The 23,659-nt window shown below is 34.6% G+C and overlaps 1 protein-coding gene across 3 annotated transcripts in view; it reads right to left on the reverse strand.

Moving 5' to 3' along the window:
* RELN (reelin) overlaps positions 1–23,659 on the reverse strand; it is a 650,203-nt gene that overhangs the window by 152,392 nt on the left and 474,152 nt on the right. For all 3 annotated transcript variants that reach the window (XM_090287313.1, XM_090287314.1, XM_090287312.1), the window contains exons 18-20: positions 21,517–21,750; positions 20,683–20,844; positions 15,069–15,305 (exon numbers count right to left, since the gene is read on the reverse strand). In XM_090287313.1, coding sequence (XP_090143439.1) covers positions 15,069–15,305; positions 20,683–20,844; positions 21,517–21,750 — 633 coding nt within the window. The remainder of the gene's footprint in view (positions 1–15,068; positions 15,306–20,682; positions 20,845–21,516; positions 21,751–23,659) is intronic.

Raw genomic sequence — 23,659 nt, forward strand, 5'->3', positions numbered from 1 at the left:
TTTTTAAGATGTATAGGCACAAACTGATCTATACTTTCAATTAGGCAAAAATTCCCAAATGCTTCTCCCTGTGAGAAAGAAATATTTCTTTTAGCTTCAAGGGTTAAATACTCTTTCTCATACCCTTTGTGAGAAAGATAATTAGAGGCATCCAACTACATTTCATTTGATTTGTTAAAAAAACAATTATTTTTCACAATCAGCTCCTTGTAAGTTCCTCGCTGCTGAGATGTTTAGTTTCCTCTAAATGCTCTAAAGAGACAGAAAGAAATGTTGCATTTTATAAATATTGCCTGCACCTGACATTTGCATGGTAACGAATTAACCATGAACTTGGTTGAAGGGAGGAAGTATTCAAACCTGAGAAGTGGGTGCTCTATGAGCTAACCTGAGCTTTTAAATGTGCCAAGACACCAATAAAGAAACAAGATAAAAATTACATAAAAGGGCAAGAGGTGAAATGAGAACAGTTAAATAGTGACAATATTTTTACTTAACATGAATATCTCCACCTGCACTTGTGGCAGATATTGTTGGGTAGGTGGATCTAGCTGCCATCTAGTCTCTTTTCTCTCCATTTACCTCCTAGGAATTGGTCTATGTCCACAATGAGTTCTCACCAATGGGACGTAAGTACAAGATGCTAGGTGGATTTACTCATTTATCTTTAATATAAGCCTTTTAAAAGACACAGATGGGCTTGGCTGGCATGCCCATTCGCCTTTTTCTCTTAATGTCTTCCTTCCTCCCTATCAGGCCTCAGGCATCTTGCGACAATAATGGAACAGCATTCAGATGGAAGTCTCTCAACTGAGATGGCAGAGCACAGAATCTGGGTCCCTTAAGACCTTTGTTAAGCTTCTTATCAGCCCTGGACCACATATCCTAGAACTGCTTGCTACAAATGATAAGTAAGCCTTTTCACTTTGGTTTATGCCATGGTCAGTCTTGTTTTTGTTGTAACTTAAAGCTGAACGGATTTCTCACTGCTATACCTGCCATACACCAATGTACTATATGATACCTATCCTGATATCTTAATCTGAAGCCAAATAACACATGAAAAGCACAGATGTCTATGCCTTAAAATCTTGACCATTCATAGTACAAGTTAACTTGGCTGTTTACAATTTCTTTAAGACTGGCTGAAAGCCAGTGATATTAGGTCTATTTTTTCTCTTCCTAATACTCTGATGTTCCTACTCGGTTGGAGTTTTAGGGGAGATAATTTCACAAACTATCTTTTAATTGACAAAACTGCTCCTCTTCGCAGCTTGTCTAAGTAATGATATGCTTATAAAGGCAAAAATAAAGATGAACTTCTCTTTATAATCACATAAATAAAAAATAATAGTCCACATCCACATTTTGGGGAATAATTCTGTAGACAAAATACTTTGGGAATCATGAGGTTTAGTTTTATTCAGGTAGACTTGCAAGATAAAAAAATAAAGGAACAATAAAAAAAAAAAACCCTTCATCTAATTACAAAATTTAATGAGAGAATGGGGCATAACATGGGGGATAACTCTTTCCACTAGGACAGGGCTTTTTCATTTCCACATCCAAGAAGGCTAGTAGGCTCTCTATTATGACCCATAAAGTAACTCAAGGCTCCATAGTTCTATACTTAGCCCACAGCACAGCTCCTCTGCCTCCTTCTCCTTTGCTTCTTTTCACATATCTGCTTTCCTGACCAGGTCGGAAGCCCCTCCACATGCAGAGAGCATATCTTGTTTATCTCTGCATCCCCTAAAGCACTCAGAACCTTGTGTTGGTGTAGGATGACCTCATTTGATCTTTGAGTCAAGTCAAGACCATTTGGAAGACATCAGAGATCCTTCACATTGTGATAAGGAGAAGGAAAACAAAGGCTGAGATGCTGGCCCCAGGGTCCCACAGTTACTAAAAAGCTGGAAACTCAGCCTTCTGATTTCTACTTTGATATTTTCACTATGTCATGCCTAAGAAGGACACAAAAAATGTTAAGTAACATGAGCACATGACCACACTTTGAGGTTATCCTCACTCTTCCTGCATTTCCCCAGAGCCTCTCAGCCATTTCCAGAAAAAGGCTCTTTTACACAAAAGGCAGCTAGCTACACATAATGAAAGTGAGTGGGAGCATGAGCTCTGCAGAACTCATTTCCAGAGAAACAGAAGAGCAACAGAAAGCTGTTCTTGGTTTGATACCATTCAGAAGGTTCATCTGCAGAAGGACATGTGAATAAATCTAAGTATCTCTAATGTCATCTTTATAGGGGTTTTGTTCTTGTAATCATTACATAAATATTTATTAGAGTTGATAGAAAGACTTGTTGATATTGTGGAATTAAAGGTGGCATTTTAACTCCTTTATTTCTACAATATTATATCTCAAAACAGAAATAAGCATGTAATTTTAGTAGATTATATAAAATTTACATTTATTGGAAAAAACCATCTGATAATATAGAAGCATTTGTTTTAAAGTAACAAATTTGCAATTCTACTACATAGAGATGACTGCTGCTAAAGTTTTGGTATAAATACTTTCAGACTTTCTTATGCTCATACACAAATACACATACATACACATTCACTTTTATTTGTTTTAAAAAATAATTATAAAATCATAATTAATCTGTTCCATTTTCTTCTGACAAGTATTTTATTGCTATCTTCCATATGGAAAAAATACAGTGAGGCACTGTCAGTTTTAATAAATAAGGCCAATCTCCAACTATGGAAATCTTTGGAGGTTGTTTCCATCTTTCACTGTTATAAACAGTGCTTCTATAATATACAGCTTGTATATCTTGTGTGTTTGTCCAATTATTTCCTTAGGATAAATTCCTAGAAGCAGAACTGCTTGCTGAAAGCAAATTTAAAAAATTAACACACTGCCAAGTTGCCCTCCATAAAGCTTGTACCAAGTTACATTTACCAAGAACATTAACAATGACTGAGCTGCCAATTCTTGCCAATTGTAAATACTATACATTGACAATATCTTCATTTTGGCTATTCTATACATATAGTCTTTTACTATACAATTCTTTGATTATTAAATAATTTAAAATGCTACTCATGTTTACTGGTTATTTGTAGTGTGTGTTTTATGTGTGTGTGTAGTCTTTTCATGTACTTAGCCCATTTTTAAAATTGAGATTTATCTTTTTCTATTATCTGTAAGGGTTATTCACATATTGGCATAAACTTGTTAAGTCTGTCATATATGTTGCAAATATTCCCCTGCTTCCAATTTGTTGTCACATCTTGTTTTCAGGAAGCCCCTGCACCCCAATACAATTTAAAAAATTTTAAGTGGTGGCCCTGACCAGTGTGGCTCAGTTGGTTGGGCATCATTCAGCAAAACAAAAGATTGCCAGTTTGATTCTCGTTAGTTCATAATCATTTTTTTTTTGCAAATTTCCAATGGACATTTAAAGGAGTACATATTAATGTAGGGTACAAGTTTTTTCTTATTCTATGAGATCATCCTTGCTAATTACCTCCATACTTTTGTCTAGGTCCACACTTATTTTTGGTTTGCTTGATCCATCAGGAACTTAAAATATTAAAGTCATACTCTGAATTATGGGTGTTGTAATTTCCCTCTGTAATTCTAACAGGTTTTGCTTATGCTCTCTGTTCTGTGACATTCTGTGTTTGGTGGACCATGCCTTTTCATCTTCCTATGGACTTCTGCACCCGATGGCACCACTTCTCTTACTGGTCTCTAGTCCCAGCTTCGGTTGAGAAGAGTTTAGTGGGGCCAGGGATGAGGGATCCACTTAACTTTCACTCACTCTACTCTCATCAACATATTTTTGTCCAATGCCACTTCTAGAGGCTCATTCAAGTTTCAATTTCCAAAAATGGCATTTTCTCTGTTACATTGCCTGGATCACCTAAGTAAAACACATAGGTTTAACATACTATCTTCAATAATAAGCTGAGTTATTAATTTCTCCTTTGGTTTATTTTTACTATATTGTCTCAACCAGTATCTCAACTGAACTAATTCTCTGTATAAGAAATTTCCAGATACCAAATTAATCTTATTAAAACTGTTTTACTCACTCCAGTCTACAAATTCAAATTTGAATTTCTGCAGCTACTACATTTTGTCATGAATTTATTCAATGCGTCATTTAAAAAAAGTCCTTATGGATTTCTAAGTGGCTAGACTATTCCTTGTTGAGTTGGCAGTTGAAGGTATTTTGAAATACATGTCCTAATTGACATTTATTTTAGGTTCCTTTTATATGTCTGTCTCTAGTACCTGCTTTCTTTTGCTTATCTTTACCATTCCTTGTTAAAGTACACAGTTTATATTTTTAGGTTCCTCATTCTCACTTCCATTTTCTCAGTTTGGAAATTTAGACACAGTTCTTCAAGTCAGGACTAGAGTCTTTAAGTTAGATAAACTCTTAGGTGATTAAAAATCCTAAGTTGAGCTGCTTGGCTGCTGCTGATCCAGCTTTTACAGAAAGCAGCCTCTTTGCAAACAAAACTCATCATAAAATTGGGCACTTAGCAGTTTTCTCTAATGGGTCAGATAACTTCACATGTGGGAGACAGAATTTGGTGTAATCTGTCACCTAAGTTACAAATTCAGACTGTTAGAATGACCATGACCATAAGTGAGCACTGTTTTCTCTTTCTCAAGTGGTTACTTGCACCTAAAGGGGCGCTACTGCAGGGCAGGTGGGTGAACCGGACTCATGGCTCCTCCATCCTTCATTTAAGAGTCCATAGGTGCATCTGCAGCTGTCACCAGCCTTTGTCTCCTGTGGAAATAGCCCAATTCTCCTGAAGTCTAGATGCCAGCAGCTAATTCCAATAACTTCATATAAAAATAATTATTAAGTTTATACTAATTTGTTGGTAAGATGTGGTTATTTTAAAGATTTCTGTCAAGTTTCAGTTGAATCTTCATTTGCCCACCTAACAGCATTTTAGGAAACTGTTCAGCAGCTGGATGGAGTAAACTGTATCTTTTTTAAAAAAGGGTAATCTCTACTGGGTAAAAATCTGAGTGGGGAGTTGGCACAAAGCAGTCAGGACTGTGACCTCTAAAGAGAGACAAAGGGAAAAAGCAAGTCCGAAGGACAGAGAGAGGACCTACTGTCAGAGAGTGCAGAGCCTAAGGACCCAGGGGAAAATAACTTCTTTCAACTCTTGTAGTGCCTGCCAGTCTCTTGTCAGGAACCTGTGGGTGTATGTAGAAATTAAGTTGTCAGGGACCCTTTTCACCAATAATACTTCCCTTTTACTTGGGAGGGGAAGAATCAGAGGAGCTTTAGTTGTTTCTGTTAAAAACCTCAGCTCATCTCATATCTTTGGTTATCTATAACCTCCTTACTCTTGCTATTCTTACTTTGCATCCATATCAACTTTAGAATCAATTGTGATTGACATGAACTTGCTCAATCTACATTTACACTATTTATAATTAGAACTTGCCTTTCCAACATACTCCTGTTGTCTTGCTCCTTACTTCCTTTCAGAAAGGAACACACTGGCCCATGTAGTTAGGCCTGATAGCCCTGACTGAAAATGTTTAGCATGGAGGGAAGAGGTGAGATGAGAGAGGAAAATCCTTGAGGAATCTTCAAAATTCTCTTTTTCTTTATCCTTCCAACTATGTGCAGCCATGTTCAGTTTTTTGGCGTGTACTCAAGCAGGGCCATTTAAAGACTTTTATAGGACCTGATATCACTTTTAATTTTAGGAATTCCATTCACACATCATAGCAAACATATTAAAATGCACTCACGTCCCACATTCAATATGTACTTTTTGTCACAAAAAACTTTCAAGTAGATCTTTTAATTTTGCCTTAAATTTTATTTGGCTTCTAGTAATACATATAATATACATTTGACTGTGATCCCTAGCATACTCAAAAAATTACTTCCAATAACATAAGATTTTGTGAATATTTAAATTTAGCAATTAATGAAGCTGATGTATGTTATGTTTTATAAATATCTAATTATCATTTAATTTTATTTTTATAATTTTCTTATCATTCTTTTGGACACAATACTCATTTTTCTAGCCCTTGGATTTTTCTAGACCCCTGGAAAGCTTATAGGCCTTGGCACTGGGCCCAAAAGGACTTTGCAGGAAGAAACATAGCTAATGTAAAGGTACTGACAGAGGAAAGAGCTTGGCTTGTTGGAGTAGCAAAAAGAAAGAGCAATGTGGTTGGGATAGACTGCATGAAAGGCAAGAGACATGAGAGGCCGACTGGGCCAGATGGCTGAGGGCCTACCATGGAGATTTTGTGGCCTACTGTCCATAGAAAGTAACTGTCTCTGTTAGACATACCATGACTCTAAATCAGTGGTTCTCAACCTTCCTTATGCCGCAACCCTTTAATAAAGTTCCTCATGTTGTGGTGACCCCCAACAACCCCCAACCATAACTAAAGCATAGTGATTAATCACAAAAACAATATGTAATTATATATGTGTTTTCTGATGGTCTTAGGTGGCCCCTGTGAAAGGGTCATTCGACCCCCAAAGGGGTTGCGACCCACAGGTTGAGAACCGCTGCTCTAAATAGTCAAATGTAAATTTCTCTTATTAATTTGTTTAATTGTATGTTATCTTACTTCTGAAATATTACATAGCTACTTAGTCCAAAGGGATATTTTTAGGGAAATCTAACTTTGGAGAAATAAATGACTCAAAAGTCAACTATCTGAATATCAACAGGATATTAGTCTTGGAACATAGCCATTTTATCTATTCATTTGGAAGATCCTAAGACTGTCCACCAATATATCTCTTGAAGTAGTCCATTACTCAACTGCCATCATCCTGTTCCTAGCACCATTACAAGCACATGCAGGTGGCACTATTAGCCTCTGAGCTGAACTCCTTCTACTGTATCTCCCATTACCTTCTACCATCTATTCTTTACATAGCAGCTGCAATTCTTTAAGAAATGTAAGTGTGATCGCATCACTTCTCTGCTCCAAATTATCTACTGGAGTCTCATAAGACTTAGAATAAAATCCAAAATCTTTATGTTGCTGTATATAGCGATAACATAACCTTGTTTGTTGCCTGCCTCAGTGCCTTTGTTCTTGCTGTTCTCTCTGCCTGAAATACTTCTATTGCACACTTTTACACAGCTGTCTATCACCATTCTGGTCTTTACTCTTATGCCTCCCAGGAGGGCTTCCCTGAACATCTTACCTAAAATAGTCTCATTCTCAACTTCTGCCACCCAACACTCCATTCCCTTATCTTTACAGCACTTATCAAAATCTGAAATATTATCATGAATTTGATTACTTGTTTACTGTTGTTACTCCCCTCTAGAATGTAACCTCCACAAAAGATTTTGTTATCTTCATCTAATGCCAACTGCTACACCTCCAGCACAAATATTGCGTATAGGGCAATGAATAAACAGCTGAATGCATAAATTAGTTTATCAATGAATAAAATATTTCAGGTAATAAAATCCTCATGATGAAAAAGCCTAGTAAATAGGCTTTATTTTAGAAAGTCATTTATCAATCTATTTTGGGATATATTCAATTGTATTTCCAATATTATAGAGGCCTGGGCACTGAAAATACTCTTTTCATAGTTGTTGAAAATAATAGTAAGTGACTTCTCAGTTTGTCATGCAATATAGTTACATTTTTTTGTCTACTAAACTTCCTAGAGTGATCACCTATTGTGAAGCAGAAGTTGAACTGGTTCTTGGGAGCCAGTTCACCCCAACTGACTTCCTTTAGCAGCAGTTTAAGTTGACTTGCTGTTCTTTTTAACAGTCGTTGTAAAAATATAATCTGAAGAATAGTCTAGGCTTACTTATAAATGATTGAAAACAACAAAATTTCTATAGGTTATAGATGAAAAATCTTAAAGTTTAATTTTACTTGGCTATTATTTCTATTCCATAGATAGTTTCATCTTATGAAGGGATAGTCAGGAATTTGTTTTTCTGGAACCTAAGGGATCAGGGTTGTCTAAAATTTCAGCTGGGAACTAACCCAATCTCTTTCTTGTTGATGTTTACCAATGACATATTCGTTATATTACAAACAGGCAAACTCCTTGACTATTTTCATAAGACCAGTCCACAGCAATAAAGATTTGCATATTGTAAAGACTCTTGACTCTTAACATCTTCAAACACATATTCTTATTTTTTAAAAATTAACCAAAAAGTAGTAGAAGGAAAGGTAGACCCTCATGAAAAATGTTTGGCCTTGTTAAATGTGTATTTGGTCATCCTGGGCCTGAAAATTCCCACTTGCATGTTAGATCTGTGTAAGCAGGAGCTCTGAAGGTGCTTCCCAGAGCAACTAGGAAATCTTTTTGTGTTATTCATTACTACACATTATTATTGACTCCTCATGGTTCTTATAACCTAGAAGTGCCTAGATTATAGATCCTCTTTTCTCTCTTAGAACACATTCCCACTCCTCATTTAGTTCTTCTGTGTTATTATATAACTATTAAGTAACACTAAATTATTGGTTTTCTTTGTTTTTTTAAATTTATTTGTTTATTTATTTATTTAGTTATGTATTTATTTTCAGAGAGAGGGGAAGGGAGAAAGAGAAGGAGAGAAACATCACTGTGTGGTTGCCTCTCACTCGCTCCCCCAACTGGGGACCTGACGTGCAACCTAGTCATGTGCCCTGACTGGGAATCGAACCAGCGACACTTGGGTTGCAGGCTGACACTCAATCCACTGAGCCACAGCAGCCAGGGCTTTGGTTTTCTTTATTTGTTAATAGAGTCAAGTACTATTTCTTATCTCTAATTGCAAGTGAACTGTATTTAATTTATACTATGAAATAAACAGGTTTTAAGTTTTTTTTTTTAGCCTGGGTGACTCCTGTTTCTTATAAAATATACAAATTCCTTTTCCTTGTCTATGCTTATAGTTGCCTCATGAAATATGAACATATACTTTTTAAATATCCTGAACACATATTCATTTGTCCACTTCCTCTAACTTGGGCCACCCACCCTGCAGCTGTGCTCCCTTTACACCTCTACTTTCTTACATTTGTGGAGCTGACAATGCCACATGGGGCTGGTGTGAAAAACAGATTTCCAAAATCTTCCCATCACAACATTACACATCACATGTCACCCTTTTTCCTCATGGCTTTTGTCATTCACCGCTAATTTCATTTCTTACACATTGCTCTTTTACTTTCTCTCTACTTCACAGCTTCCTTTAGAAAATTTCTCTTACTAAAAAATGACCCTAACATGATTAGTACTCATATAAAGAAAAAGATAATTTTAATTTAAAGAACAGATATAACAAGAAATGTGTGCTTTCTATTTTCATGCCCATGAAAGTACCTAGAAGGCCCTTTAAATATTTCTACATTGCATTTATCTCTAAATCTTCTTGAAATTAAGTCTGTATTTCCTTAAGCATTATTCAAGATAAATAAAATCTATAGCTTTCTTATATCATCTCATTAATTTTTACTCTAATTATTTTTCCAGATTTACTGAGATATAATTGCTATATCCCATTGTACATTTTTAGGAGCACAACATAATAGTAACATGTATATATTGTAAAATGACTACCACAATAACGTTAGTTAACATTCAGCACTTTACACGATTACTAAATTTTTTCCTTGTGATGAGAATTTCTAAGAGCTTTCTTAGAACTTTCAAATACATAATACAGTATAGTCATCATGCTGTACATTACATCCCCTAAATCATCTTTTAATAATTAAAAGTTTGTGCCTTTGATCACCTTCACCTATTTTGTTCAAACTACCCCTGCCCCCTCCCTTGACCTCTGGCAACCACCAATCTAACTCTGTATCTATGAGTTTTTTTCAAGGTTCATTTTGTCACAAATGGTAGGATTTTATTTTTATGGCTTAAAATTTTTACATTGTGTAAATATAACAGTTTCTTTATCAGTTCATCCATCAATACTTAGGTTATTTCCATGTCTTGGCTGTCATGAACATGTGTGTGCATATATCTTTTTTGAGATAAGTGATTCTGTTTTCTTCAGATATTTTCCCAGAAGTAGAACTGCTGGATCATATGGTAGTTCTATTTTAATTTTTTTCAGGAGTTTCCATATACTTTTCCATAGTGGCTGCACCAATTTACATTTCCACCAACAGTGCACAAGAAATTCCCTTTCTCCATATCCTCGCCAACACTTGTTCTCTCCAGTATTGTAAGTTGTATAAATTTTCTCTCAATATATGGAATGGGAGAAAATATAATTGTATGATTCTTCTCCTTCAGTTTGTTAATATGGTGCCTCATGTTGATTAATTTGAAGATATTGAAACACTCTTACATCCCTGGAATAAATCCCACTTGATTGTGGTATATAATCCTTTTAATGTATTGTTGAATTCAGTTTGCTAATATTTTGTTGAGAATTTCTGCATCCATGTTCATTAGGAATATTGTCTTCTAATCCTCATTTCTCGTGGTGTCCTTGTCTGGTTTTGTTATCAGGGTGATGCTGGCCTTGTAATGTGAATTTGGAAGTATCTCCTCTTCTCTTCTTTGGAAGAGCTTGAGAAGAATTGATAGTAATTATTTTGTAAATGTTGGTAGAATTTACTAGTGAAGCCATCTGGTGGTTTTTTTTTTTTTTTTTTTTTTTTTTTTTGATTACTGATAGAATTTCCTTAATAGTAATTGCTCTATTTGGATTTTTCCATTTCTTCATGATTTAGTTTTGATAGGTTGTATATCTCTAAGAACTTGTCTACTTCCCCTAGGTTATCCATTTAGTGGCATATAATTATTCATAGTAGTCTCATGATCCTTTGTATTTCTGTGGTATCAGTTACAACATCTCCTCTTTCATTTCTGACTTTGTGTCCTCTTTTTTTCTTAGTAAGTCTAGCTAAAAGTTTGTCTATTTTGTTTATATTTTCATAAAACCAGCTCTTGGTTTCATTGATCTTTATATTTTCTGCCTTTACTTCACCTATTTCCGTTCTGGTTTTATTTCCTTCCTTCTACCAACTTTGTGCTTAGTTTGTTCTTCTTTATCTAGTTCCTTGAAGGGTAAATCTAGGTTGTTTGAGATCTTTCTTGTTTCTTAATACAGGCATTTACCACTATGAACTTCTCTCTTAGAACTGCTTTGGCTCCATCCCATGTACTTGTTGCATTTCCACTGTTACATTGTAGTTCCATTTTTACCTGTCTGAAGATACTTTTGATTTCTCTTTTGCTTTTTTTGACCCATTGGTTGTTCAGTAACATGCTGTTTAGTCTCCACATATTTTTAAATTTCCTAGTTTTCTTCTTTTAATGATTTCTAGTTTCATACCATTATGGTTGGAAAAGTTGCTTGATATGATTTCAGTCTTCTTAAACTTACTAAGACTTGTGTTGTGGCCTAAAATATGATCTATTCTGAAGAATGTTCTATGTGCACTTGAGAAGAATATGTTTTGCTGTTTTTGGATGGAATGTTCTATAATACTTATTAAGTTTATCTGGTTTAACATGTTGTTTAAGTCCAATGTTTCCTTATTAATATTTTCCCTGGATGATCTATTTCTCCCTCCAGGTCTGTTAATATTTGCTTTATATATTTTGATGCTCCTATGTTGGGTGCATAAATACATATAAATGTTATATCCTCTTGCCAGATTGACCCCTTTATTATTATATAATGATCCCTGTGTCTTCTTTCAGTCTTTGTCTGAAATTCTGTCTGATATAAGCATAGCTATCCCTCCTATTCCTTTCTTCTGGCTTGCATTTGAGTGGAATGTCTTTTTCCATACCTTTACTTTTAGTCTGTGTGTGTTCTTAAAGCTGAAGTGTGTCTATCATAGGCAGCATATAGTTGGGTCTTTTTAAAAAATCCATTCAGCCAATCTATGTCTTTTAATTGGAAAATTCAGTCCATTTACATTTAAAGTAACTTTTTATAAGTATGGACTTACTATTGCCATATTGTTAAAGTTTTCTGGCTGTTTTGTAATTCTTATGTTCCTTTCTTCTTCTCTTGCTCATTCCTTTTGTGATTTGATGATTTTCTATAGTAGTGGTATGTCTAGATTCCTTTCTCTTTATAATTTTTCTGTCTACTATAAGTTTTTACTTTGTGCTTACCAGGAGGCTTATATAAAACATCTCATAGTTATAACAGTCTATTTAAAACTGAAAACTTAAGTTGAATGCATTCTAAAGTGCTACATTTTTGTTCCCTCACCACATTTTATGATTTTGATATTGTAATTCACATCTATTAAATTATTTTAGTTATAGTTGTTTTTATTACTTTTGTCTTTTAACCTTCATACTACATTTTAAGTGATTTACCCATCCCCACTACAAATTAGAGTACTTTGAATTTAACTAAAATTTACTTTTACCAATGGGATTTATATGTTCATATGTTCCTAATTAGTAACAGGAAAAAATTTCTTTGACATTTCTTGTAAAGTCTGTCTAGTGGTGCTGAACTCATCTAGATTTTGCTTGTCTGAAAACTCTTCATCTCTGCTACTAAAACCAACTGCAAATACTAATATGCTGTAACAAACAGCCCTTCAGAGTTGTATACATTTTGAAATCAAAACCCTATATAATATGACATAATGTCCTTCCCTCCTCTGTACCTAGCTAGTTTATTAAATAGGACAGAGGAATGTAAATGTTCCCTGATATTATCATCAGTAGTATTAGTCAGATAATCTTTAATAAATCTCAATTTAAATTATTCCCTTAGTGATCTTAAAATATATGTAAGAAATTTTAAAGACTATGTTCACAACAATAAGTAGAAAGAGGTTATTTTTTTATCTAGGTACTATGTATAAAAGAAAAGTACTATAAATAATTAAAAGCAATTCATTTCTCTATAGAAAAATGTGCTCTAAGATGATACATTGTAAAGTGATTTACAGCAAATTGACTGTAGTACTTCTAATGAAAAAGTAATTGCCCAAGTTTTCCCTGGAGAATATGCTCAGTAACAACAATCCATGCTCATGGAAAGTCATGAGTTAGAAAATGAGAACCAAATGAACTCACAGCTGGGAAAAGCCAACAATAATTAATTTAACACCAGATAGCTGTAGAGACATGTATACATTTCAAAATTTCTCTTGGGAAAAACAAGAGCATTATAGGGCACAGGCCACTTATTTAACATATTTGAAAAATTTTTACTTAATAAGATAATATGCTCCATAGGTTTTGCATTAAAAATAACTTATTTTAGGACTAGGAGGTTAAAATAAATAGTTGGTCAATACCATCATTTGTATTTCAATATTGTAGCAAGTATTTATCAGAAACAATCTTAAAGTGAATTCTCATTGAACTTGGACAATGTATTTCTTAACAGCAGCAGAGAGAAAACAGTGTCATTAAAAGGGACTTTATTCTGATTCATTGGCTAAGAAAATGGGAACAGTTTGAAGTCTTCCATGTTGTTTCATTTTAATAAGCAGCAAGCATTTTTCATGTCCTTATTAAAGCAGTTAATGTCTTTCTCTAGTCTCATTATCACTGCCAGAGTATACTCTCTGTTGTTTCATAACCTAGACTATTCCTTTTCATTTCAGAGAAGTTCAGAAAGTCAAATCTGATTGCTCACATGTGGTTGTTAATAAAAACTATTGTGTTGCTCAAGGTACCCATGGGGATTGTACAGTTATTTATATTTTCTTATGGCTTTCTATAATTATTGTGATTGTACTTTCACAAAGTAAATGTATCTCCACCAATTAAAGCAGTGGTGGGTTAAGAATATTCATCAGACTATGTAAAAGGATATATATTTTTAGGGTTTTGATCAAAGCATAGACATGAAAATGAAATTGCTGTCACCATGCATTCAACCCAAGTGTTAAATTAAAATGCTCAGCAACTTTGGTGTTTATTCAAGCAGATGTCAACTATTTTTTTGAAAATAAACATGACATAGGACTTGCATTCATGATATGACTGTTGTATTAAAAGTGCTGAAAAAATGACTACATAATCTTGGGGCATATAGTTTATGGTATATGACCAATTTCATTACTGTTAATTCAGGTCAATTCAAAGTTTCAGAATCACAAAATTCAAAAAAAAAAACAAACCTCATTTTGTTTATCTCTTTGTATATTATTTGCTTCACCTCTTTATTTTCTTTGAAGGCTCCAGGACTGAGGAAGGCTATCCATGAAAACAAGCAATCTGAGGCTACCAACTAGAGAAAACATACTGTGTTGTATAGAAATTTCATCATATCTAGTTTGACAGTGCTTGCAGCAAAAGTGATCAGCTTTACTTCCATTCAATTATCTGTCATTCTGATGCTAGACTTTTAGCCTGCTGTGTGTGAGATGTGATTGTCACACACAATTCCCATCAAAGGTAATTTTCTGTGCAATGGTGTGTAAAATTTATCTCTAATTATGATAAGATCACTGATGGGTCACTTATGATATGCTCTCTGGAGAAAAGAATAGCTTTCAGCAAGATTCATCTGGAGAAATTAAATTGGTTTGACCATGACTCAACAGAAAGTAAAAGGGGAAAAAATAGAACTATTGTGACAATATAATCTATAAAATGTAATAAAAATTAAAGAAAGAAAGAAAGAAAGATCCTCATGAACAAATTAGGGAGGGAAAAACTTCATGTACTTTATGTAAAACAGCATGAAAATAGAAGTAATTATTAGAAAAGAGAACTAATTATTATTTCACTAAAATAGCATTAGAGCGATTTCACATTTCACTATGATCATGGAGGGTCTCCATGAAGGGATAATATGTTACTCACTTCAGTTATTAACACTTTTTGAATAAAGTTTTTATATGTAAGAGTAGTAAATAAAAACGAGCTTAATTAAATATGGTAAAATTTAGTATTTATGTAAATATATCAGTATTTTTTAATTCTCCTTTACAAGATAGCATACTTGTAGACATAATAATGACTTTTCAAATGGTTCATGTGCAGTAAATATTTGTCAACAAATGGCTAAGTACTTGATGCTCTGGAAGATCCTCCTTGTGTTCTAATGCTCAATGTAAACTGTAACAACAACCAGAAAAACAAAGATGAAATCCTTACCACAAGGTCCAGTCCTGGCCACAGTATGGCTGAACATTTCCAAGGTAGAATCCCAGAGACTGAGTGACCTCCACAAGATTGGTAAAGTCAAGACTAATGCTGTTGAAAAGGACAGATGTCATGATAATCTCATCAACAGCCCATATATCTTCTCCCTGGGAAGAATGATATGGTTGCCACCATCTGAACTGAATTCCAAACTGTCTTGCATCATCTGGTAATTCTACAGAGATTATTCTAAAGGAGCAAAAAATAAAAAATAAAAATTTAGATTACTTTGACATCTTAAAATATCATTATAGCAGGATTTCCTTCTGCTGCATAGTATTTTAAAAAATATAAACATTCTTCTGAAATTTTCAATTTTCTGTTTGACTCCAACAAAGTCTTCTTCTTCTTCTTTTTTTTTAATTTTATTTTTTGGTTTTTCAATTACAGTTGTCCCATTTTCCCCCCATTGCTCCCCGATCCCAGCCCATCCCTTCTCCCACAATCATATCCCTCCCCGTTGTCCATGTCCATGAATCATTCATACACGTTCCTTGACTAGACCCTTCCCTTACTTATCCCCCTTCTCTCCCTCCCCCCTCCCCCCTACTGACTACTATTCCAGTCTTTGCCTATTTAGTTCATTTGTTTGTGTTGCTCTTTAGTTTCCAGAGTCTTCTAAACACATCTAAAAAACGTGACTTTGCTTTCATTCATCAGATATCAGAAAAGATGACTCAGTAAAACACAGTTTTCAAAGTGACAGGATTCGAAACAGTCTGGTAAAGGATCTTTGGCAGCTTGTTACACATAGTAGAGTTTGTGGCTGGTTGGAACCATGGCCCTTCCTCATTCCCATGAGTTTAGCATAGTGTGTAAGGTCACTTGCTGTGTCATGGTGGCTATGACAACAAACCTTTATCTGACAAATGGGGTAGAAAATTAAGAATAATATCTAATTTCCAGGAGCAATTATTGTACACAGCAGCAGAAACCATACATTAATTGTCACTGCAATGACATCTGCTTGAAAGCTCCATAAATCACAGTAGCATGCTGCTCACACCCATACACAAGGTTAGGTGTGAAGCAAATAGCAAATAGAACATTTGTCTCCATCAGTGTGCAATTAAACACCAGGAGAGGTGTTTGCAGTAAATGCACACTGAAGGGACTGAGTCTTTTTCTAGTGAGCAAAGAAAAACTCTCAAGACAGGTGACTAGTTAGATAACATAGAAAGAGAAATAAATTATTTAAAAATTATAACATCTAAGGAATGAGTTACTAAGATATTAGATTAATTTTAATATCTGTATTATGTTATCTTTAGTTATTGTGTAAAGTGTTAAATCATATTTGGAAATGTAATTTTTATACATTAAAAATTATTGAAAATATTTTCTCTTTAAATCATTTCAACATGAAAATGGATATAATAACATGATCATTACAATGGATTACACAAACTACCAGTGAGAAACTCGTAGAACTTTTTGCAATATTAGAAAACATATTTTTTAAATAGTAAAAATTAATATTCAAATACAAAAATATAAATTAAAAAACAGTTCTCAGGCTAAAAATACATAGTTATAATATGCTTAGGGTTTTAAATAAGTTCACATCTGAATTGTTTTTTACCAATGTGAATGTGTTAAAAGAAAAGAGTAAATTCTAATTATCTTAATAATTTTCACCTTAGTTTTCTAAATATTGATTTATTTATTAAATATTAAATAAGTATATTATTAATATTAACATATCAAATATATATAGAATAAAAACTATATTTGAACTGGCTCAATGAAAACATCATACATTAATTTAATAATTTATTATTATTAAAATTATAATTTTCCTTTATATTGATAATTAAAAGCAGTTACTATTCTTTCTGATGAAAATATAATTTTAAAAAAGAACAACCAAAAATAGAATTTGTTGGGCAACTTTATAGGAAAATAAAGTGCAAATATGTATCTATATATATTTATATCTATATCTATATATAACCCCTGGCTGGTTTGGCTCAGTGGATTGAGCGTCGGCCTGCGAGCTAAGTGTCGCTGGTTCGATCTTCCAGTCAGGGCACATCAGAGAAGGAAAACTCTGACCCCAAAAAACCTCCGCTGCCTTGCGGCATACCTCTTCAGGGGAAAGGCTAAGGGAGTAAACCCCGACAGAAAATCCGGAGCTGGAGTCCCTAAGGCGGTTTGACGTTGTAGTCAACACCGGCAACTCCTGTGGCGCACCTGAAGCCAAGCTGTATTGACTCCGTCTTTCCCTTGGACCCTTCAGCTGCGAAGAGATGGGGGGTCTGCTGCATGGGCAACAGCAGACCCTCCATATCACCCTGCCCAGGCTCTGTAGCTTCAGTTTCACTGGAGAGGACACTCCAGCGTCATCGCAAGATGTCGATTCAACACGGGAGGAGACAGATACCGTGTCACTCCTGAGTCGGACTGCACAACCATTCTCGGCAGTGCAGATAGACTCTTAAGAAGCTACACCATCGTCTCTCGAGACGGACGGCTGCCGACGATCTATATATATGTCTATGATAACAGTAATTGAAAATACCAATATTTTCCCTGGCAGAGATATTAAGACTGTAGTGTGTAATCAGACTCTTGGGTAAACTCCCTATTCTGACACCTAATGGTTAATAACTTTGCAGCTGCAGGGAAGGTGGCTAACATCCCTGTGCTTCAGCATCTTCATCTGTGAAATCGAGATAATATCTTCATGGCAAAGTCAGAGACTTTTTTCAGTTTTTCACTCTTGTGTCTTTGCACCTAGAATGGTAGCTTGCACACAGTAAGGACTAAACAGATACTTGCTTCATGAATGGACTATTTACCAGTATACCTTGATAGAGGTTTTAATATGAAGGCAGCTTTTAAGTGACACTGCCAGGATCTGGACCTTGGCAGCATGGCCCTAGAGCCTGTGCTCTTGACCTTTACTTCATATCTTGGGGTGGGGTGGCAGTTTTCTTTCATCACTCTATGCATATTATAGTAGCTGCTTAGAAGAGCTATGGAATGAATGATCAGAAAATTCCTAGATGAGAACCCAGAAACTTAGGTCAACTTTCTGTATCTATCTTCCTTTTTAAGGTAGATACTAAACTCATGTATTTATTTATTTATTTATTGTTTTTCTATTACAGTTGTCTCACTTTTTCCGCCATTGCTCCTCATGTATTTCTTGTAATCAAACACAATAATCAAAATGAAAATAAAATAAGATTAGGCTTCATAATAATTTTAGAAAATAAAAAAACCCTATAATTAAGAAAAATCTAGAATAATTTTAGTCTCATCAGTGATACAAAGTTTTATATTAATAAAAGTACAAATTGTTTCACCAGACATTCTAATCAGTTTGAATTAAAAGGTCAACTTAAATATATTCACAGACTTCAAATTTTATAAATAAGAAGCACTTAGAGTTCTTTTATTTATTGACTGAATCATAGGCAAGAAAATTATTAGAAATAGGCTAGGAGTAAATAATGGCTAGCCAATTAGTTTATCTAATTTAAGGATTACACTTCATTTTTGAACCAAGGCAGAAAGGAACAATATGAAATTCATAGAAATTATAGACAGCACTTTATGCTGAAGAAAATATAGCAAATAGCTAAAGGCATCAAGATATACTTAACTCTCCTATGAAGAACTTACATGGTTTATATTATTTATTATATAAAATATAATTTATTATCTAGAATATATCAAATTCTACTTCTGTCAATCACTTTTCATTAATATTTGTAAGAGAGATGGGGAGGGTGGGAGAGTCTCATGGACAGAGGTTCATATATAGAAAATGAAAGTGTTCTTTCCACTTTTTCAAAGAAAAAATTTACACTCTGATCTTAATCTTTCAAGCTGTGTACACACCTAATGCTGAAAAGCCACTTTGATCCTGCTTAGAAGAAAAATGTTGCTGTCAAATGGCAGGCAAGATTAAGTGCACCTTTGTAACAGCACATTAAATGTGCAATTATTTTTCATATCAACAAAGACTCATTAAATATCATGATATAGACTGATTACTGAATTTTGGAACTGTCCATCCTAGTTAGAAGAAATTGTTTTATAGGCCCAGTTAACTTAGGATGGTGACATTTTCTTCACGTTTTCATCATTATTATTATCACCTTGATTTTTGTTTAATTTTCTTTTCATGTTCACTATGGAGAGCCTATGATACGTTTCTTTGGGATTCATATATCTCTACTGAGTGAGAAAGTAGAGTTTAGCGATACATTTACCTTTAAGGAAAAATATTCAGTGCATCTGGTGTGTTCCTAAAATTTGATAAAGTATAGTGTTTATAACTCATGATAGTTGTTAACTATGATCTCTGTCACATGTTACTTTATTTTCTGTGAAAATAAGAGTTCTCATCAATTTGTAAATACTTAAACATAGGGGAAGCCCTAGGAAAAAGGCTCAACTGTGTCGAGTCCATAAGCAGTGCCCTTGCCTGTCTGCCATAGTGCCAGTGCAAACCTCAGCACCCAAAGGCCTCAGTCTTCTTCACATCTTTCCATGACAACACATACTTCCAGGAAGGCATGTAGTGTTAGTTCTTTATATCTGATTGGGAATGTTAGCCACCCAAAGTGTTACGTCCTCCAATGGTATTTCCACTTTCCCACTCTCCTCTTTTCCTGATGTTTTAGAGGAATTTCAGTGAGCAGATCAATAATGTTCTAGAAGGGGTGAGGATGTTTTGGATACTTCTGAAATTGTACCATTAATGGTAATCACTATTCTGCTGACATTGAAGCATAACCCCGCTTTAGTTGAAACTTAAATCTCACAACTGTGACTATAGATTATGAAATATGTAAGCTAAAGAAAAATAGGAGGGGCCCAAAAGAAGGACTTTAAATATGTCCTCACACTCCACTTTTGTCAGGGACTCTATACATGCTAGGAAAATTTCTTTGTACTCATTACTTAATTATAGTAAATGAAAACTTCACTGATTATCAGATTTTATGAGTGACTATCTCATATGATTTATTGTAACATATTACAATATATTGCTAACAAATATTCATAACATTTATAATTTAGTATTATATTAAAATCATATCTAATAGTTTATAATCTAGTTAAACAAGAAAAATAGTACTAAGTATTTTTATATTTCATAGGAATCAAAATATTTCCTGCCCTGGCTGGTGTGGCTCAGTGGATTGAGTATCAGCCTATGAACTGAAGTCACAAGTTCGATTCCCAGTCAGGGCACATGCCTGGGTGGCGGGCCCAGTCCCCATCTGGGGATGTGTGAGAGGCAACTGATCAGTGTTTCTCTCCCTCTCTCTCTCCCTCCCTTCTCCTCTCTCTAAAAATAAATAAATATTTTAAAAATATTGCTTTACATGAACATTTCAAAATATGAGAATAAAGTTCTTCAAATTATCATAAGTCAGTAGGACAAATGAGTTAGAAGAATGTGGCCTGCTAATTTTTCATTGCAAGACCCATCAATCTTTGTTCTCACCATCTTTCAACAGAAAAATATCTGGAATATTACATCGTTTGAATTTCCCCAGGAAAGAGATATTTTTTATAATCATTTTCCAAATGATTTCCAACATACCTGGGCTCATGATAGTTGAGATATGAATAGTGCTCCAAGAGTTTCCAAGTTATCCCATTATCATAAGAATAATGCAGTAAAACTCCTTCTCCAGGTTGGTCAGGGGCTCTGCATGTGCTCAAAACAGATTTGCTACCCAGCCTCAGTGTGAACTGGAGAAACCTAGACATGAATTGTCTATAATTAGCGTGTGCATAAACATGTTAAATCATAATGTTCATTTTGTTTTTTAAATAATTTCAAACAAATTTAAGTGTATTACCCAAAAGCTCTAGGTTTCCACCCATTCCTCTTTTATAAAATGTAAATAAATTCATTGTGAGATGTATGAATATGTGTAGAAGATGAGGTCAATGCACTTCATCTGTATGTTTAACATACAGATACATTCATAGAAATATAACTGTATTTTTATACATGTTTGTATACTATGACTTGTGTATGTACACTTAAAATGCCAATCATTTCTTTACTGCATTATTTATTAGGCACTGGGGGAAGGAAAGATGTAGGATAAATTTAATCAGCCCCTGCAAGCTGTCAAATAAATAAAACTACATAAATAATTAACTAGCCCTTGGCTTGAGAACACAGTTTTGATGCTAATATTTCATATTTTAAAAACTCTAGTCAGTCATTAGTATCGTAAAGTCAACACTGAGTTTTTTAATTTATTAAAAATTAGGACAAATGGACACTATATAAGCTGTAAACTCCCTCTCATCCTGGCTAAAAGTGGAATATGTATATATCAGCAAAAAAAAAAAATTAATAGGTATAAATTCAATCATTATTATCTGGTTTCGGTACGTATTCCACCCTGCCTTCACTCACCTGGATTGTGAGCTGTCAAGGAAAGATGTAATTAGCTGACGCCTCCCATCTTTGTTGAAAACCAGGGCCTTACCACTGGCTAAGACTCCACAGCCAAAGCTGACTTCAGCACCACGGATAGAGTAAAAGTTATGATAAGAGGACAGCCTGGAACTGCCAAAGCTTTCAGAAATAAACATTGGGAATGTCTGGGATGCCATCTCACAAGCTGGGCCGGAAAATCCTGGGTCACACCTGAAAGAGATACCATGAAATTAAATCTCAAACTGTTGGTTCTTTCAGTTTCCTGAATCTATTCTGGGGAGGAGGCCAGGATCTGATTGAATGGTAAGCAAGACTCTGGTCTTTGTAAGAGCCTGAATCTGAAAACTTGATAAGGGCGAATTGATTGTGAATATTCCAGAAGAATACGATCTTTGCATAGGTCTGCTGTAAAAAGCTTATGATTAAAACAATAATTCAGCACTCATCTTCAACAAATGCCAGTGATTTATCTGTAGATCTATGTTCATGCACATTTACAACTTAAAATCTTTGTAAAAGGTATATAATTTTATTCATAATTTTCATTAAGTTTTTAAAAGATAACATAAAATACTTCTATAAGATATCTAGAATAAATTTCCTCTAAGAACAAATGTAAGAATGCATGCTATATTTATGATTAGAATTATCTGAAATATTTAAAAAGACTGGCAAATAAATTTAACCGTTTCAGACTTAGATTGGCATTTTTTAAATAATTTATTTATTTGTTTATTTATTTTATCTTTTTTTAGAGAGAGGGGAAAGGAGAAAAGAGAGGGAGAGAAACATCACTGTGTGGTTGCCTCACACTCGCACCCCCAACTGGGGACCTGACGTGCAACCTAGTAATGTGCCCTCACTGGGAATCAAACCAGCAACACTTGGCTCTCAGGCCGACGCTCAATCCACTGAGCCACAGCAGCCAGGGTAGACTGGCATTTTAAAGGAAATGCTTACACCCTTGACCTAGATAGATGGCCTTAGCAAAGAACTGTGTTGCCTCACAGTGGAATCCCAAATTAGTAGGGCTTCAAGAGAAAGAAAAAGCCTAAGCAACAAGCTGCCTGCTGCCATGTAAGAACACGCTGTACATATGTTAGCTGACTAGAATGTATATGGAACTCCTTGAGTCTTCTGTCAGTGGGAAAAAAAAAACCAAAACTCATCACAGAAGACTCATTAATTGGATTATAAGATCCTTCTTATTTTTAAAAGAGTTTACTTATCAGGAGTTAGTTTCAAATTCCTTAATTTTATTGTACTATTTCTTTCCCACTATATTTACTATCTTGTCCATTACAAAAATAAATTAAATTGGCATCCTTTTGGGTGGCATGGGGGTCCTCGTCAAAGCATGCAAAATTTCCTAGAGTCTGAGACAAGTCTTATAAAGCAAGTGTACTAACGAAGCAATATTCTGGCATAATTCAGAAGGCTATTCTTTACCACTAATGCTGAAACTGGGATCTATGCTGGCCTCAGAGAGGGTCAAAGAGACGTATTAATGTGCTGAAATCAAGTGCCAACTTTTATGCGTATTGGATATTCTAAGGGAAAAAGTTTATGGTAATCATCATATCAAAGAAGTTGGACCCTAAATTGCCAAGAACTACTGTAGAGTGAAGCTTGAGGGTTATCTTGGCTTAGAGATGGGAGTGGGAAATAAACAGTATTTTACAGGGCATGTAAAATGAGCCTCACAGTTTGCTTCTTTCACATGTTGCCTCACTGACTTCGACTGAGTAGCCAAGAAGTTTCCAAAAAGGATTTAAGAATTACCTAAGGAGGACACATTTTAACATTGGGAAACTGAATATGGCAACAAATTGGAATTAGTGTTCCCCCCGACAGGACTATCTATTGCCTCTAATGCATCTTTGTGTACCTTAAATGTGTCTTCCCAGGGCCAGTGATTGCGAGAAACTAGTTATCATTTGGAGATGACTCACATTGTAATCAGTTCTCATTTACTGGTTTTGAAAGTGTGCTTTTAATCAGAAGTTACACAATTGGAATAAAATGCTGATACAGATTTCTGCTCATATATTAAGAAAATACCTTTGTAGCTTTTGTTTTGCAGCAGAACAGTAAGGTAGCACAAACTGGTGACTTTTGG

The sequence above is a fragment of the Furipterus horrens genome, unplaced genomic scaffold (assembly GCF_987537825.1).
Source record: "Furipterus horrens unplaced genomic scaffold, mFurHor1.1.pri manual_scaffold_9, whole genome shotgun sequence".
Lineage (NCBI taxonomy): Eukaryota > Metazoa > Chordata > Mammalia > Chiroptera > Furipteridae > Furipterus > Furipterus horrens.